General features: G+C 48.6%; 1 protein-coding gene across 3 annotated transcripts in view; it reads right to left on the reverse strand.

The window, feature by feature from the left end:
• Positions 1–7,141: 7,141 nt before the first annotated feature.
• lpar2 (lysophosphatidic acid receptor 2) overlaps positions 7,142–16,350 on the reverse strand; it is a 47,747-nt gene continuing 38,538 nt past the window's right edge. For all 3 annotated transcript variants that reach the window (XM_033050874.1, XM_033050875.1, XM_033050876.1), the window contains exon 3: positions 7,142–7,525. In XM_033050874.1, the coding sequence (XP_032906765.1) occupies positions 7,212–7,525 (314 nt within the window). In that variant the 3' untranslated portion in view covers positions 7,142–7,211. The remainder of the gene's footprint in view (positions 7,526–16,350) is intronic.

The following is a 16,350-nucleotide window of genomic DNA, read 5'->3' on the forward strand; positions in this document are numbered from 1 at the left end:
GGACGGGCAGTATCTGTGGAGAGAAGGAACGGGTGACGTTTCGGGTGCAGACCCTTCCTCAGATCTGTACCCCTGTTCCGTTTATTGCTTGCGGGGATTACTGTCCGACTACACAGCCACCGCAGTCCGTGACACACTCACACAAGGGTCCTGCCTCGGCAAGGCCAGCAGCACAATCAAGGACCAGTCTCACATCGGTCACTCCCTCTTCTCCCCTCTCCCATCGGACAAGAGGTACAGAAGTGTGAAAACGCACACCTCCAGATTGAGGGACAGTTTCTTCCCAGCTGTTATCAGGCAACTGAACCATCCTACCACCAACTAGAGAGCGGTCCTGAGCTACTATCTACCTCACTGGAGACCCTCGGCCTATCTTTGAACGGACTTTACATAGCTTTATCTTGCACTGAACGATATTCCAATTATTCCCTTTATCATGTATCTGCAACTGTGAATGGTTCGACTGTAATCATGTATTGTAGTTCCGCTGACTGGATAGCACGCAACGTTCAAAGGGCGGCACGGTGGCGCAGCGGTAGAGTTGCTGCCTCACAGCTCCAGTGACCCGGGTTCGATCCTGACTACGGGTGCTGCCTGTACGGAGTTTGCACGTTCTCCCCGGGACCTGCATGTTTTTTTATCCCACACTCCAAAGACACAGAGGTTTGTAGGTTAATTGGCTTTGATATAATGATATCAAACTGCAGTTGGAACCGAAACAGGAGCACCCGGAGGGGACAACCTCGGTCGCAGGGAGAACCTGCAAACTCCGCAGCAGAGCTGGGTCATGGTGCTGTGAGGCAGCAGCACTACCCGCCCAACTATCCTACCCACTCCCCCACCCTCACCCTGGTCTCCCAGCAGAGCGAGATATGCTTCAGAAACTGTTGCATAGAAACATAGACAATAGGGGTAGGCCATTCGGCCCTTCGAGCCAGCACAGCCATTCAATATGATCATGGCTGATCATCCACAATCAGTACCCCGTTCCTGCTTTTTCTCCATATCCCTTGATTCCGTTAGCCCCTAAGAGCTAAATCTCTCTTGAAAACTAAATAAACTGCTGAAGAAATGGGCAAACTGAAAACATGGTTTGACAGGAACAAAATATCATTAAACTTGAGCAAAACCAAAATAATGTTATTTGGTAATTGCAGAACAAGCAAATATAAAGATAAATGGGGTTGAAATTGAACAAGTTCATGAAAATAAATTTCTCGGGGTTATAATGGATGATAGAATCAGCTGGAAATCACACATTAAACATGTACAATCCAAACTGTCAAAAAGCATTTCTGTATTACACAAAGTTAAGCAGGTTCTGGATCACAAATCACTCCGCATTCTCTACTGTTCACTAATCTTACCCTATTTAAATTACTGTGCAGAAGTCTGGGGCAATAACTATAAAAGTTCGCTACATTCATTAACTATTCTGCAAAAAATAGCAATACGTATTATTCACAATGTCAGGTATCTGGGTCACACTAATCCATTATTCTTACAGTCAAAATTATTAAAAATTAGCAGATTTGGTTGCATTTAAAACAGCACAGATAATGTTTAGGGCCAAAAATAAAAACTTACCTGGAAATATACAAAAATTATTCAATGAGCGAGTGGGGGGTTATAATTTAAGAAGAATATTTAATTTTAAGGTACAAAGAGTCCGCATGACCAGAAAAACATTTTGTATTTCGGTCTGTGGAGTAGGATTGTGGAACAGTTTGAATGTGAAGTTAAAGCAATGTCCAAACATGAACCAGTTCAAAATGACATACAAAAAACTTTTTTACGCAAGGTACAGGGATGAAGGGCATGGTTGACAAACGGGGGTTAATGTTTGTTTATTATTTATTTATGTTTTTTGGTTACTTCATACATATTACTTGTAAGTGTATATCAGTTGTATGTATATATATGTTTGTATGCATCTCTAAAAATTGTCTGGGGTATTATTATTATTAATTAATTAATTATTAAATATGGAAGAAGGGTTTAGGGAGAAGGGGTGAGATTAAATAAGTTATTCTTCTTCTCACTCCTTTTCGAGCTTGTAAAGAAAAAGTGTTGGACATTTAAATGTTGCTTTATGCTTTTCATTGCTTTGCAAATAATGCCTGGAATGTCCAATTGTTTGACTATTTCGATTTTGTTGTTGTTATTTATTCCTATTTATGTCTTTACTTGTTCAGAACAAATAAACAATTAAATAAATAAATAAATGTTTCCAACTTCTTCCCAACAACAATCAGCCTATTTAGTTTACTAGTTCAGAGATACAGCGTGGAAACAGGCCCTTCGGCCCACCGAGTCCGTGCCGGCCAGCAATGCCTGTATACTAGCACTATCCTGCACCCTAGGGACAATTTACAATTTTTATCAAAGCCAATTAATCTACAAACCTGCACGTCTTTGGAGTGTGGGTGGAATGGACTCCCACGGATTCTACAACCAGTGGGCAGAGGCTGAGAGGGGAGAGATTTATGACGGACCTCAGGGGCAATGATTTCACTCAAGAGAAAGGTTGAATAAGTTAGGTCTTTATTCTCTGGAGCGCAGAAGGTTAAGGGGGGCCATGATAGAGGTCTTTAAAATGATGAGAGGGACAGACAGAGTTGATGTGGATCAGCTTTTCCCTTTGAGAAAAGGGAAGATTCAAACAAGAGGACATGACTTCAGAATTAAGGGACAGAAGTTTAGGGGTAACATGAGTGGGAACTTCTTTACTCAGAGAGTGTTAGCGGTGTGGAATGAGCTTCCAGTGGAAGTGGTGGAGGCAGGTTCGTTGGTATAATTTAAAAATAAATTGGATAGGCATATGGATGAGAAGGGAATGGAGGGTTATGGTATGAGTGCAGGCAGGTGGGGCTAAGGGAAAAAAGTTGTTCGGCACGGACTTGTAGGGCCGAGGGCCTGTTTCCGTGCTGTAATTGTTATATGGTTATATGGTTATATGGTTATATAAACTGAAGGGTGTTGATTTAAAGACAACGCCAGAAGGAGAAAAGGTCAGATAATGTTCCCGACCCCCCCCCCCCCCCCCGTGGATGGCAAGCCTCATATCCCGGCAGCGGCCAGCAGATGGAGCCCTGGAGCTGTGTACGAGAGGCGAGAACAGGGACTGTGATCACACACAAACATACAACACACACATACACAATACACACATACACACGTCATACAACACACACACACACATACAACACACACATACACAATACACACATACACACGTCATACAACACACACACACACATACAACACACACATACACACGTCATACAACACACACACACATACATCACACACATACACACGTCATACAACACACACACACACACATACAACACACACACACACAACACACACACACATCATACAACACACATACACACACATACAACACACACACACACACGTCATACAACACACACACACACATACAACACACACACACACAACACACACACACATCATACAACACACATACACACACATACAACACACACACACACAACACACACACATACAACACACACACACACACATCATACAACACACATACACACACATACAACACACACACACACACACATCATACAACACACATACACACACACACAACACACACACACATACAACACACACACACACACATCATACAACATGCACATACACACGTCATACAACATGCACATACACACGTCATACAACAGGGAGGGATGATAGGACTGAGCAAGGCAGGTGCAATCTTTGTAACACACTTTGTTTGTTCGACTCACTCTGTTTAAAGCGTTGGTTAATATACCATCAGTCCGATTAAATGGAAATTATTTTATGAAAATCCAGCTTGAGTATGGGATATGGGGAGAAGGCAGGAACAGGGTACTGATTGGGGATGATCAGCCATGATCACATTGAATGGCGGTGCTGGCTCGAAGGGCCGAATGGCCTCCTCCTGCACCTATTGTCTATTGTCTAAAACCCGCGCGGTCACGGGGAGAACGTACAAACTCCGTACAGGCAGCGCCCGTAGTCGGGATCGAACCTGGGTCTCCGGCGCTGCAAGCGGCAACTCTACTGCTGCGCCACCGTGCGGTGAGAGGTACCGTAGAGAGACGAACTTGGACAATACAGCTCACCCCCACCATGACACACTTGGTGAACCTCTCCACTTGTCACTTTAATTTCACGTTTCATGTATTTCGTTGTGCTTTCATGACTGTTGGCAGACCAAGTTCTCTCCTGGGATAAATAAAGTGTGATCGTATCGTCTGGTCTCGGATCATTTGCTGTTGTGCCAATTGCCCTCCAGTGTGTTCGCTATAGACCGTCTACTGAGCATTATTCCGTATGTCTGTTGGCTCAGGACTGGAACATGCAGCTGACTTACATTAAGAATGCTTCCCCTCCCTTCTACAGTATGTCCTACGGCCGATGTCCTCTGGTCCTCCATTTACACACTCTGGGCAAGAAACTCCTTGGAGGAACTCTATTCCCCAGGAGGATGAGGGGTGATCTTATAGTGCACAAAATCACGAGAGGAATAGATCGGGTAGACGCACAGAGTCTCTTGCCCAGAGTAGGTGAATTGGGGTGGAAGATTGCAATCTTCACGTGGTCCGCCCTGTTTCGACAAATGCAATCAACCTGGCGTGCACAATCAAATAAGATCAAATAGAACAAGTTGTCCTACAACTTTAGGCTGTGCACGCCATACGCAAGAAGAAGTAGGTGAATCGAGGACCAGAGGACGCAGGGTTAAGATGAAGGGGAAAAAGATTTAATAGGATTCTGCGGGGTAGCTTTTCCGGTGGGTGTATGGAACAAGCTGCCAGAGGAGGTCGTTGAGGCTGGGACTATCCCAACACTAGACAGGTACATGGATAGGACAGGTCTGGAGGGATATAGGCCAAACGCAGGCAAGTGGGACTAGTGTAGTTGGCCGATGTGGGAAGTTGGGCCTGTTTCCACACTGTATCACTCTATGACTCTATGCGATGAAAACTGATATCATCTGACTAAAGCAACGATAGGAAACTAACCTCCCACAAACCCTTGCCCGTCAGGGAGGTCAAAGTGAGAGGTATATCAATGATGAGGAATACCTATAGCTAGGGAAATGGACAAGGGAGAGCCAGTGGATGTAGTGTACCTGGACTTTCAGAAAACATTTGATAAGGTCCCACATAGGAGTTTAGTGGGCAAAATTAGGGCACATGGTATTGGGGGTTGAGTGCTGATATGGATAGAAAATTGGTTGGCAGACAGGAAACAAAGAGTAGGGATTAATGGGTCCCTTTCAGAATGGCAGGCAATGACTAGTGGGATACCGCAAGGCTCGGTGCTGGGACCGCAGCTATTTACAATATACATCAATGATTTGGATGAAGGGATTCAAAGTAACATCAGCAAATTTGCAGATGACACAAAGCTGGGTGGCAGTGTGAACTGTGAGGAGGATGCTATGAGGGTGACTTGGACAGGTTGGGTGAGTGGGCAGATGCATGGCAGATGAAGTTTAATGCGGATATATGTGAGGATATCCACTTTGGTGGCAAGAACAGAAAGGCAGATTATTATCTGAATGGTGTCAAGTTAGGAATACGGGAAGTACAACAGGATCTGGAGGTCCTTGTTCATCAGTCACTAAAAGTAAACATGCAGGTACAGCAGGCAGTGAAGAAAGCGAATGGCATGTTGGCCTTCACGACAAGAGGAATTGAGTATAGGAGCAAATAGATCCTTCAGCAGTTGTACAGGGCCCTGGTGAGACCACACCTGGAGTATTGTGTGCAGTTTTAGTCTCCACATTTGAGGAAGGACATTCTTGCTATTGAAGGAGTGCAGCATAGGTTCACGAGGTTAATTCTCGGGATGGCCGGACTGTCATACTGTCTGTTGAAAGAATGGAATGACTGGGCTTGTACACTCTGGAGTTTAGAAGGATGAGCGAGATTCTTATTGAAACATATAAGATTGTTAAGGGTTTGGACACACTAGAGGCTGGAAACATGTTCCCGATGTTAGGTGAGTCCAGAACTAGGGCCACAGTTTAAGAATAAGAGGTAGGCCATTTAGAATGGAGATGAGGAAAAACATTTTCACCCAGATAGTTGTGAATCTGTGGAATTCTCTGCCTCAGAAGGCAGTTGAGGCCGATTCTCTGGATGCTTTCAAGACAGAGTTAGATAAAGCCGAGTCAGGGGATATGGGGAGAAGGCAGGAATGGGGTACTGATTGGGGATGATCAGCCATGATCACATTGAATGGTGGTGCTGGCTCGAAGGGCCGAATGGCCTCCTCCTGCACCTATTGTCTATTGTCTATGAGCGTGATCAGTCTGAAGAAGGGTCTCGAGACGAACTTGTACAGCTGCACATTTGGACGGAGAAACTTAACGTGCTCGTTGGTGGAGAAACCAAACGGTAGTGGGAATGGGGATGACCAACGGGTGTAGTGGCGCGCTTGAGCCTTGGGATCACCAGCCTTCTGAGGCATCTACCGGATATGTGAACGTACCAATATACAGGTCCACCTGTGATTTTCCAGCAACCGATGGTCCGGCCCCTCCGTTAACCCGGACAAAATTTCCGGAGCGCCAGAACCCCCCCCCCCCCCCCCCGAAAATGAGACACCTGGGCCAGGTGAGGTGGCCGATCCCAACCTCATCATTGGTGCATTCCCCGTACAGCCGCCCTTTGTACTCAGATGGACAGACCATGTGACAAAGCGCGTGGACCGTACGTACGCGTGAAGGGAAGGAGCAGCGGCTGGGGCGCCCGGAGAGAACGCACGCAGATCCGGCGGGGCGGGGCGCGACTCGACACCCCCAAACTCCCCCGCTCAACAAATCAACAACATAGGCTGCCAGCTCAAAGTGTTCATTCTTTAATAAAAACTCAATAATTATACACACGATTTTACACGAGTAAAATACAATTCAGTAAAAAACAAGATTAGACGGCATCGTGGTCCAGGGGGGAGGGGGGGGAGAGGGGGGGGGAGGGGGAGGGGGAGGGGGAGAGGGGGGAAGGAGAGAGGGGGAGGAGGGGAGATGGGGGGGAGGCGAATAGGGAGAGATAGGGGGGAGGAGAAGAGAGGAGGGGTGGAGGGGAGGGGGGATGACAATAGGGGAGATGAGGGGGATGAGGTGGGGAGGGGGAGATGAGGGGGATGAGGGGGATGAGGGGGAGGGAGTACGAGGGTTACGGTGAGGAGTTGCCCCCCTGTGAGGAGTCAGGTGCGGGGGGCGCGGGGGGCACCTCGGTCATGAGGACGTGGGCACGGTTGGTGCCGGTGGTGAAGGATGAGCGGGGACGCCAGGGCAGGCACAGCACCTGCTTGAAGGTGTGGCGCATCTCGTTGTCGCGGAAGGAGTAGATGAGGGGGTTGGACAGCGAGTTCAGCTCGGCCAGCAGCAGGAAGAACTTCTCCAGCGCCAGCACCTCACAGCTCGAGCAGCCCACCCCGTCTAGCAGCAAGACCACCAGCCCCGGCGTCCAGCACACCACAAACGCACCTGCCGACAGAGAGACACATGAGGCACAGATCTCCCCACCCACACTCCCCACACACACTCCCCACCCACACTCACCAACCCCCCCACCCACCCCCCCACACTCCCCACCCCCCCCCCACCTACACTCCCCACCCACACTACCCACACACCCCACCCACACTCCCCCACCCCCACCCACACACTCCCCACCCACACTACCCACACACCCCACCCACACACTCCCCTCCCCACCCACACACCCCACCCCCTACACCCACACACTACGCAACCCTCCCACACACTCCCCACCCACACTCCCCACCCCCCCACAGAGTTTGTATGTTCTCCCCGTGACCTGCGTGGGTTTTCACTGAGATCTCCGGTTTCCTCCCACACTCCAAAGACGTGCAGGTTTGCAGGTTAATTGGCTCGGTATCAATGTAAAATTGTCCCTAGTGTGTGTAGGATGGTGTTAGCGTGCGGGGATCGCTGGTCGGCGCGGACTCGGTGGGCCAAAGGGCCTGTTTCCGCGCTGTATCTCTAAACTAAACTAAGCTAAACTCCTCACCGGAGACAGTCTGCAATTGCCAGTCCCAGACACAATACTGGCTATCTCTGATCTCTGGGCAGCCTTGGGATGAGCAGACACTGAGAGGCCTCAACTCCCCCAGTCATCATGGCCTTCAATAACAGACAGCAGGCAAGGGCAGCCAGAACCAAAAGATCACTCGATGACAAAGACGTCGTACGGTCATGGGCAGATTCATGGGTAATTTTCGGCCCCATTTCCGTAACCGGCTTCCGTCTCCGCACCAGAGATCCCGTAGCGGAGCAAAGATACTAGTGCGGAGACGGAAGCCGGTTACGGAAACATGCTCGTAAAAATAAAAGTTCTTTGGTAAAAACCTTCTCATTTTCAGAATTTTAATTTATTAACACAAACTGTTCCCCCGCAACGTTGATTACACTGCGGGTCGGGTCGGGTTACTGAAATGGATGAAAAAAAGGCCCACGTTCCGCTCCGTTGCGTACTACACGTCAGCCCATTGCATTTAGCAGGAGTGGTCTATCTCGCTCCGCTATAGGATCTTTGGCCAGAACTGATAAACTGTTAAACCTTTTCCACCCATCTACTTGTCCAAATGTCTTTTTAATGTTGTTAACGTACCTGCTACAGGTGTGACTTTAGTGATCAGGCCGCATTTAGAATATTGTGTTCTGTTCTGGGCACCGTGTTATAGGAAAGATAGGTTAATTTGGCTTAAGAAGGAACTGCAGATGCTGGAAAATCGAAGGTAGACAAAAATGCTGGAGAAACTCAGCGGGCGAGGCAGCATCTATGGAGCGAAGGAAATAGGCAACGTTTCGGGACGAAACCTTGCCTATTTCCTTCGCTCCATAGATGCTGCCTCACCCGCTGAGTTTCTCCAGCATTTTTGTCTACATTAGTTTAGTTTTGCGATACAGCGGGGGAAACAGGCCCTTCGGCCCACCGAGTCCGCGCCGACCAGCGATCCCAGCACACTAGCACTATCCTACACACACTAGGGACAATTTTACATTTATACCTAGCCAATTAACCTGCAAACCTGTACGTCTTTGGAGTGTGTGTGGAAACCGAAGATCTCGGAGAAAACCCACGCAGGTCACAGGGAGAACGTATAAACTCCGTACAGACAGCACCCGTAGTCGGTTGTCAAGCTGGAAAGGGCACAGAGAAGATGTTGTCAGGACTAGAGGGTGTGAGCTACAGGGAGAGGTTGAGCAGGCTGGGACTCTATTCCATGGAGCGCAGGAGGATGAGGGGCGATCTTATAGAGATGGATTAAATCATGAGAGGAATAGATCGGATTGATACATAGAGACTCTTGCCCACAGTATGAGAATCGAGAACCAGAGGACATAGGTTTAAGGTGAAGGGGGAAAGATTTAATAGGAATCTGAGGGGTAGCTTTTTCACACAAAGGGTGGTGGGTGTGTGGAACGAGCTGACGGAGGAGGTAGTTGAGGCTGGGACGTTTGAGAACCTATTCGACAGGTACATGGATAGGACAGGTTTAGAGGGATATGGACCAAACGCAGGCAGGTGGGACTAGTGTAGATGGGACATGTTGGTCGTTGTAGGCAAGTTGGGCTGAAGGGCCTGTTTCCACGCATTGGCGAGGTAGTTGAGTGGATCAGCGAGAGCTGGTTGCAAACTTGCTTTACAAGAAACAGAATGTGTTTCTTGTAAACAGTTTGTCCTTGGGCAAACCCCGACCGTAAACATAGAGCTCCAACACAAAAGGCTGGAGTGACTCAGCGGGACAGGCAGCATCTCTGGAGGGAAGAGAAGAGTGACGTTTCGAGTCGAAACCCTTCTTCACACCCAAATCGTCACCCATTCCTTCTCTCCAGAGATGCTGCCTGTCCCGCTGAGTTACTCCAGCATTTTGTGTCGATCTTCGGTTTAAACCAGCGTCTGCAGTTCCTTCCTGAAACATGAGCCCTCGATATGATTAACCCTGTGTGGTCACCGCTCAGAGTTAGAATCATAGATTGATACAGTGTGGAAAAACAGGCCCTTCGGCCCAACTTCCCCACACTGACCAACATGTGCCAGCTACACTAGTCCCACCTGCCTGTGTTTGGCCCATATATCCCTCTAAACCTGTCCTATCCATGCACCTGTCTAACTGTTTCTGAAATGTTGGGATGGTCCCTGCCTCAACTACCTCCTCAGGCAGCTTGTTCCATACACTCACCACCCTTTGAACAAACCATTGATACAGACACAAAAAGCTGGAATAACTCAGCGGGCCAGGCAGCATTTCCGGAGAAAGGGAATAGGTGACGTATCGGGTCGAGACCCTTCTTCAGACTGAGGGTCAGGGGAGCGGGAAACGAGAGATACAGAAGGTACATAGACCAAATGAATGAAAGATATGCAAAAAGCAACGTTGATCAGGGAAAGGTGGAGCCCACAATGGTCCATTGTTGGCTGTGAGGGAGGTGATAACGAGTTATTCAGACAATGAAACTTAACAGGATGAAAGTGAACGACTAGACTAGGGGGAGGGATGGAGAGAGAGGGGATGTAAGAGTTACTTAAAATTAGAAAAATCAATGCTTGTACCGCAGGGGTGTAAGCTGCCCAATCTAAATATGAGGTGCTGTTCCTCCTTTTTGCGCTGGGCCTCACACTGACAATGAAGGACCATTTGGGAATGGGAGGGGGAGTTAAAGTGTTTGGCAACCGGGAGGTCAGGTAGGCCCAGGCGGACTGAGCGAAGGCGTTCAGCGAAACGATCGCCCAGTCCATCGAGATCCGGCCCTGGGTTCGGGACTCTCGCAGAGCCTGAGTCAGAGGCCCGTTCCAGGGCCCCCAATTCCGCCCCAGTCCTTGGCCTTTCCCGGCCTACGACAAGGGCCCTCTCTCCCGAGCTCAGCCCCAGCTACTGGCATTGAACGAGCAGGAAAGGTCTTTATTAAACTTGGGAGCTGCAGACGTCAGGCAGGTCTAACTTGTTTTGAGGAGTGACGAACGCAATTGCCGTTGCCGAGGGCAAGGTTGCCGAGGGCAAGGTTACAGGACGGCAACAGGCAGAATAGCCAGGGCGGGTGAGAGGGAGAGATCCTTGTGGGAATAATAGCCTGTCCCCCTCATCCTGAACCCCAGCCGCAACTTGTGGCAAGGAACAGCACGGAAACAGGCCCTTCGGCCCACCCAGTCCATCCTGTCCCTCAACCACCCCGTGTATACTAGTTTATTTAGAGATACAGCACGGAAACAGGCCCTTCGGCCCATCTAGTAAATGCTACCCATCAGCCACCCACACTACTATGTTATAGAGATATAACATAGATACAGGCCCTTCGGCCCACACAATCCATCCTGCCCATCAACCACCCCGTGTATACTAGTTTATTTAGAGATAAAGCCAGGAAACAGGCCCTTCGGCCCATCGAGTCCATGCTGCCCGTCAACCACTGACACTAAGGGTCTTGACACGAAACATCGCCAATTCCTTCTCTCCATAGATGCTGCCTCACCCGCTGAGTTTCTCCAGCATTTTTTGTCAACCACCCACACTAGTTTAGTTTCAAGATATGACATGGAAACAGGCACTTCGGCTCATTGAGTCCAAGCTACCCATCAACCACCCCTTTATGTACTGTCATCTGATGTCTTTCACAATTGTGTATTGTCGTTCCGCTGACTGGTTAGCACGCAACTAAAGCTTTTCACTGCACCTCGGAACACGTGGCAATAGACTAAACTGAAACTGAAACTTCTTGGCATCATGTGTTCAAAAGGGAACTGCAGATGCTGGAATATCGAAGGTACACAAAATTGCTGGGGAAACTCAGCGGGTGCAGCAGCATCTATGGAGCGAAGGAAATAGGCGACGTTTCGGGCCGAAACCCTTCTTCAGACTGATGGGGGGTGGGGGGGGGGGAAAGAAAGAAGGAAAAGGGGAGGAGGAGGAGGAGCCCGAGGGCGGGCGGATGGGAGGGTGGGAGGAGACAGCTAGAGGGTTAAGGAAGGGGAGGAGAGAGCAAGGGCTAGCCAAATTGGGAGAATTCAATGTTAATGCCATAAGGACGCAAGGTCCCCAGACGGAATATGAGGTGCTGTTCCTCCAATTTCCGCTGTTGCTCACTCTGGCAATGGAGGAGACCCAGGACAGAGAGGTCGGATTGGGAATGGGAGGGGGAGTTGAAGTGCTGAGCCACCGGGAGGTCAGGTAGGTTATTGCGGACTGAGCGGAGGTGTTCGGCGAAACGATCGCCCAACCTACGCTTGGTCTCACCGATGTAAATCAGCTGACATCTAGAGCAGCGGATGCAGTAGATGAGGTTGGAGGAGATACAGGTGAACCTTTGTCGCACCTGGAACGACTGCTTGGGACCTTGAATGGAGTCGAGGGGGGAGGTGAAGGGACAGGTGTTGCATTTCTTGACACGACCCCCCATCATTTCCCCCACCCCCCATCAGTCTGAAGAAGGGGTTCGGCCCGAAACGTTGCCTATTTCCTTCGCTCCATAGATGCTGCTGCACCCGCTGAGTTTCCCCAGCAATTTTGTGTACCTTCTTGGCATCATGTTTGGCACAAACATCGTGGGTCGAAGGGCCTGTTCCTGTTTTCTATGTTCTACATCCATTCTCTAATTGCCCCTGGGGTGTAAGGAGTGGGTGAGAGAGAGGGACAACTAGTGTGTGAACAGTCCCCCGACCCAAAACATTACCGATTATTTTTTCTCCAGAGATGTTGCCTGACCTGCTGAGTGACAGATATTAGCTATCAGGAGCAGTCGAACAAATTTAAATAGTTTTCTTTGAAACTTCAGCCGTGGAAGGTATTTACTGGCTGCAGTAAATAAAATTTCATAATGAGAGGCATAGATAGGATAGAGTCAGAACTTTTTTATAGACAATAGGTGCAGGAGGAGGCCATTCGGCCCTTCGAGCCATTCAATTTGATCATGCTGGTCATCCATAGTCTGTACCCCGTTCCTGCCTTCTCCCCCCATATCCCTTGATTCCATTCCACCAGCATTTTGTGTCTAACTTCTATCTCTTAATAGTCCCCACCCTAACTCAATCCTAACGAGGAACTCTGCCTGGTGTTGACACACCCATTTTTAATTTAGTTCAGTCGAGGAAATGATTTTTATAAATGCCAGAAATAAAGCTGGTAGTGACCCAACAGGTTAAACCATTATTATGTTTTATTGTTATGCAAATTATATTTTATTGCTGCCAGAGGAGGTAGTTGAGGCTGGGACTATCCCATTGTTTAAGAAACAGTTAGACAGGTACATGGATAGGACAGGTTTGGAGGGATATGGACCAAGCGCAAGCAGGTGGGACTATGTAGCTGGGACATGTTGGCCGGTGTGGGCAAATTGGGCCGAAGGGCCTGTTTCCGCACTGTATAACTCGATGATTCTATGTGTGGTCTCCCCAACCTACACTTGTTTTCTTAAAGAGATACAGCATGGAAACAGGCCATTCGGCCCACCCCAACCAGCGATTACTAGCACTATCCTACACACACTAGGGGCAATTTACAATTATACCGAAGCCAATTCACCTGCAAACCTGCACGTCTTTAGAGTGTGGGAGGAAACCGGAGCACCCGGAGAAAACCCACGCAGGTCACGGGGAGAAGGTACAAACCCCGTACAGACAGCGCCCGTAGTCAGGATGGAACCCGGGTCTCTGGCGCTGTGAGGCAGCAACTCTACCGCTGCGCCACCGTGCCACTAATATACACTCTGACGGAAGAGTTACTGCTTCCTGAAGAATTTTGGAGCCTGAATATTAATAACTAAATTAAGCCATTAATAACTCCACTCGCAAATTTAGCCAGGACTTAACCTGGGATTTAAAATAATATGTTAAATTCGGATCAGTAGATGTTAAGATGCACCCACAGAAATCTCAGTCGTTTCCAGATTCAGGGACAGTTTCTTCCCGGCTGTTATCAGGCAACTGAACCATCCTCTCACCAACTAGAGAGCGGTCCTGAGCCACTATCTACCTCATTGGAGACACTCGGATATCTTTGATCGGACTTTATCTTGCACTAAGTGATATTCCCTTTATCTTGTATCTATACACTGTACGTGCTTGATTGTAATCATGCATAGTCTTTCCGATGACTGGATAGCAGGCCACAAAAATGTTATTCACTGTAGCGTGGTATATGTGATAATAAACTAAACAGAACATACAACACAGGAACAGGCCTTTTGGGCCTACAATGTCTGTGTCAAACATGATGCCAAGACCAACTCTTATCTGGCTGCATGTGATCCATATCCCTCCATTCCCTGCCTATCCAAAAGCCTCTTAAACACCACAATCGTATCTGCCTCCACCACCCCCCCAGGCAGCTCATTCCAGGCACTCACCACCCTCTCTGTGTAAAATAAACTTGCCCCGCACATCTCCTTTAGACTTTCCCCCTCTCACTGTAAAGCCAAGCCCTCTAGCTTCTGATCACGGCCCTGCTTTGTTCTGTGTAGGAAGGATCTGCAGATGCTGGTTTACACCAATGATAGATTTAAAGAGCTGGAGTAACTCAGCGGGTTGGACAGCATCTCTGGAGAGAAGGAATAGGTGACGTTTCGGGTTATTAGAAGGGTCTCGACCCGAAACGTCACCTCCAGAGATGCTATGCTGCCTGTCCCACTGAGTTACTCCAGCTTTTTGTATCTATCATTGGTTGCACGAGCTTCCTGGAGGTGAATGTGACATGCCTGTACTGTAATATTCAACGTACACGTGTCTCACTCAGGAATGCAGCAGGTTAAACGCTCCACGCTTGTTTGGACACATTTAATTCCTCTTTACATCAGGAGGTACAAGAAAATGCAGATGCTGGTTTGCAGAACAGAGGTAAAAGCATCTCTCTGCTTTGACCAAGCCTCACCTGCACTCTTGCTCAAAAACACTCAGAGAGAGGGAGAGAGAAAGAGCGGGGAGAGGGAGAGAGGAGAGAGGAGAGAGGAGAGAGGAGAGAGGAGAGAGGAGAGAGGAGAGAGGAGAGAGGAGAGAGAGAAAATAAAGAGAGGAGAGAGGAGAGAGATAAAATAAAGAGAGGAGAGAGGAGAGAGGAGAGAGGAGAGAGGAGAGAGGGAGAGAGAGAGGGAAAGAAAGAGAGCATAGAGAGAGAGAGCGGAAAGAGAGAGAACGGAGGGAGAGAGCATAGAGAGAGAGGGAGAGAGAGAGCGGAGAGAAAGCATAGAGAGAGAAAACGGAGAGAGAGAGAGAGGAAAGAGAGAGTGGAGATAGAGAGAAAGCATAAAGAGAGAACGGAAAGAGAGAGAGCAGAGAGAGAGAGAGCAGAGAGAGAGAGAGAGAGTGAGAGAGTGAGCATAGAGAGAGAGAGAGAGAGAGAGGGGAAAGAGAGCAGAGAGCGAGATATATAGAGGAAGTAGTTGAGGTGGGTAGTATCACAACGCTTACGAAACATTTAGACAGCTACATGTACAGGACAGGTTTAAAGGAATATATAGACCAAACGTATGCAGGTGGAACATGTTGGTTAGCATGGGCAGGTTGGGCCGAAGGGTTTGTTTCCACGCTGTAAGATTCTATGACTCTATGACCCTAATATATGAAATGAGCCCATCTTACATTCATAAGATGTAGAAGCAGAATTCGGCCATTCGGCCCATCGTCTTCTCCGCCATTCAATCGTGGCTGATCAATCTCTCCTGCCTAACCCCATTCTCCTGCCTTCTCCCCATAACCCCTGACACCCGTATTAATCAAGAATCTATCTAGATAGACACAAAATGCTGGGGTAACTCAGCGGGACAGGCAGCATCTTTGAAGAGAAGGATTGGGTGATGTTTCCGGTCGAGACCCTTCTTCGGAATCTATCCATCCCAGCCTTAAAAACTATCCACGGATCGCTGGTCGGCGTGGACTCGGTGGGCCGAGGGACCTGTTCTCGTGCTGTATCTCTAAACTAAACCAAATCAAACTAAATAAATTCCTCCTCATCCCCTCTCTGTGGACTAACCCTAAACCTAAACCGCTGACAGCAGCAGCGCAAGTTTGCAACGTTATACAAAGTTTCAACAGAGCGTTGGGTGGAAGAAGCGCCCCAAAAGGGAAGGAATGTTGAGCATGTCAGGATGGAGGTGAGTTTCACTAGTGTTGTTCTACAGACAAGCAGACTGCAGCAAGTGACGGGGCAGGTCCCAGGAGAGATTGTTTACAGCCCGCGGCCAGAACCGTGCGGGCCGCAGCCTGTTTCCTTTGGCAGAAGACAAAGATAGCCGCCCGTTTTCCCGTCTTCATGAATGAAAGACCCCGTTGTTCACTCTCAGTTGCAACCGACGCTCCC

Source organism: Amblyraja radiata, chromosome 35 (genome assembly GCF_010909765.2).
Source record: "Amblyraja radiata isolate CabotCenter1 chromosome 35, sAmbRad1.1.pri, whole genome shotgun sequence".
Taxonomy (NCBI): Eukaryota; Metazoa; Chordata; class Chondrichthyes; order Rajiformes; family Rajidae; genus Amblyraja; species Amblyraja radiata.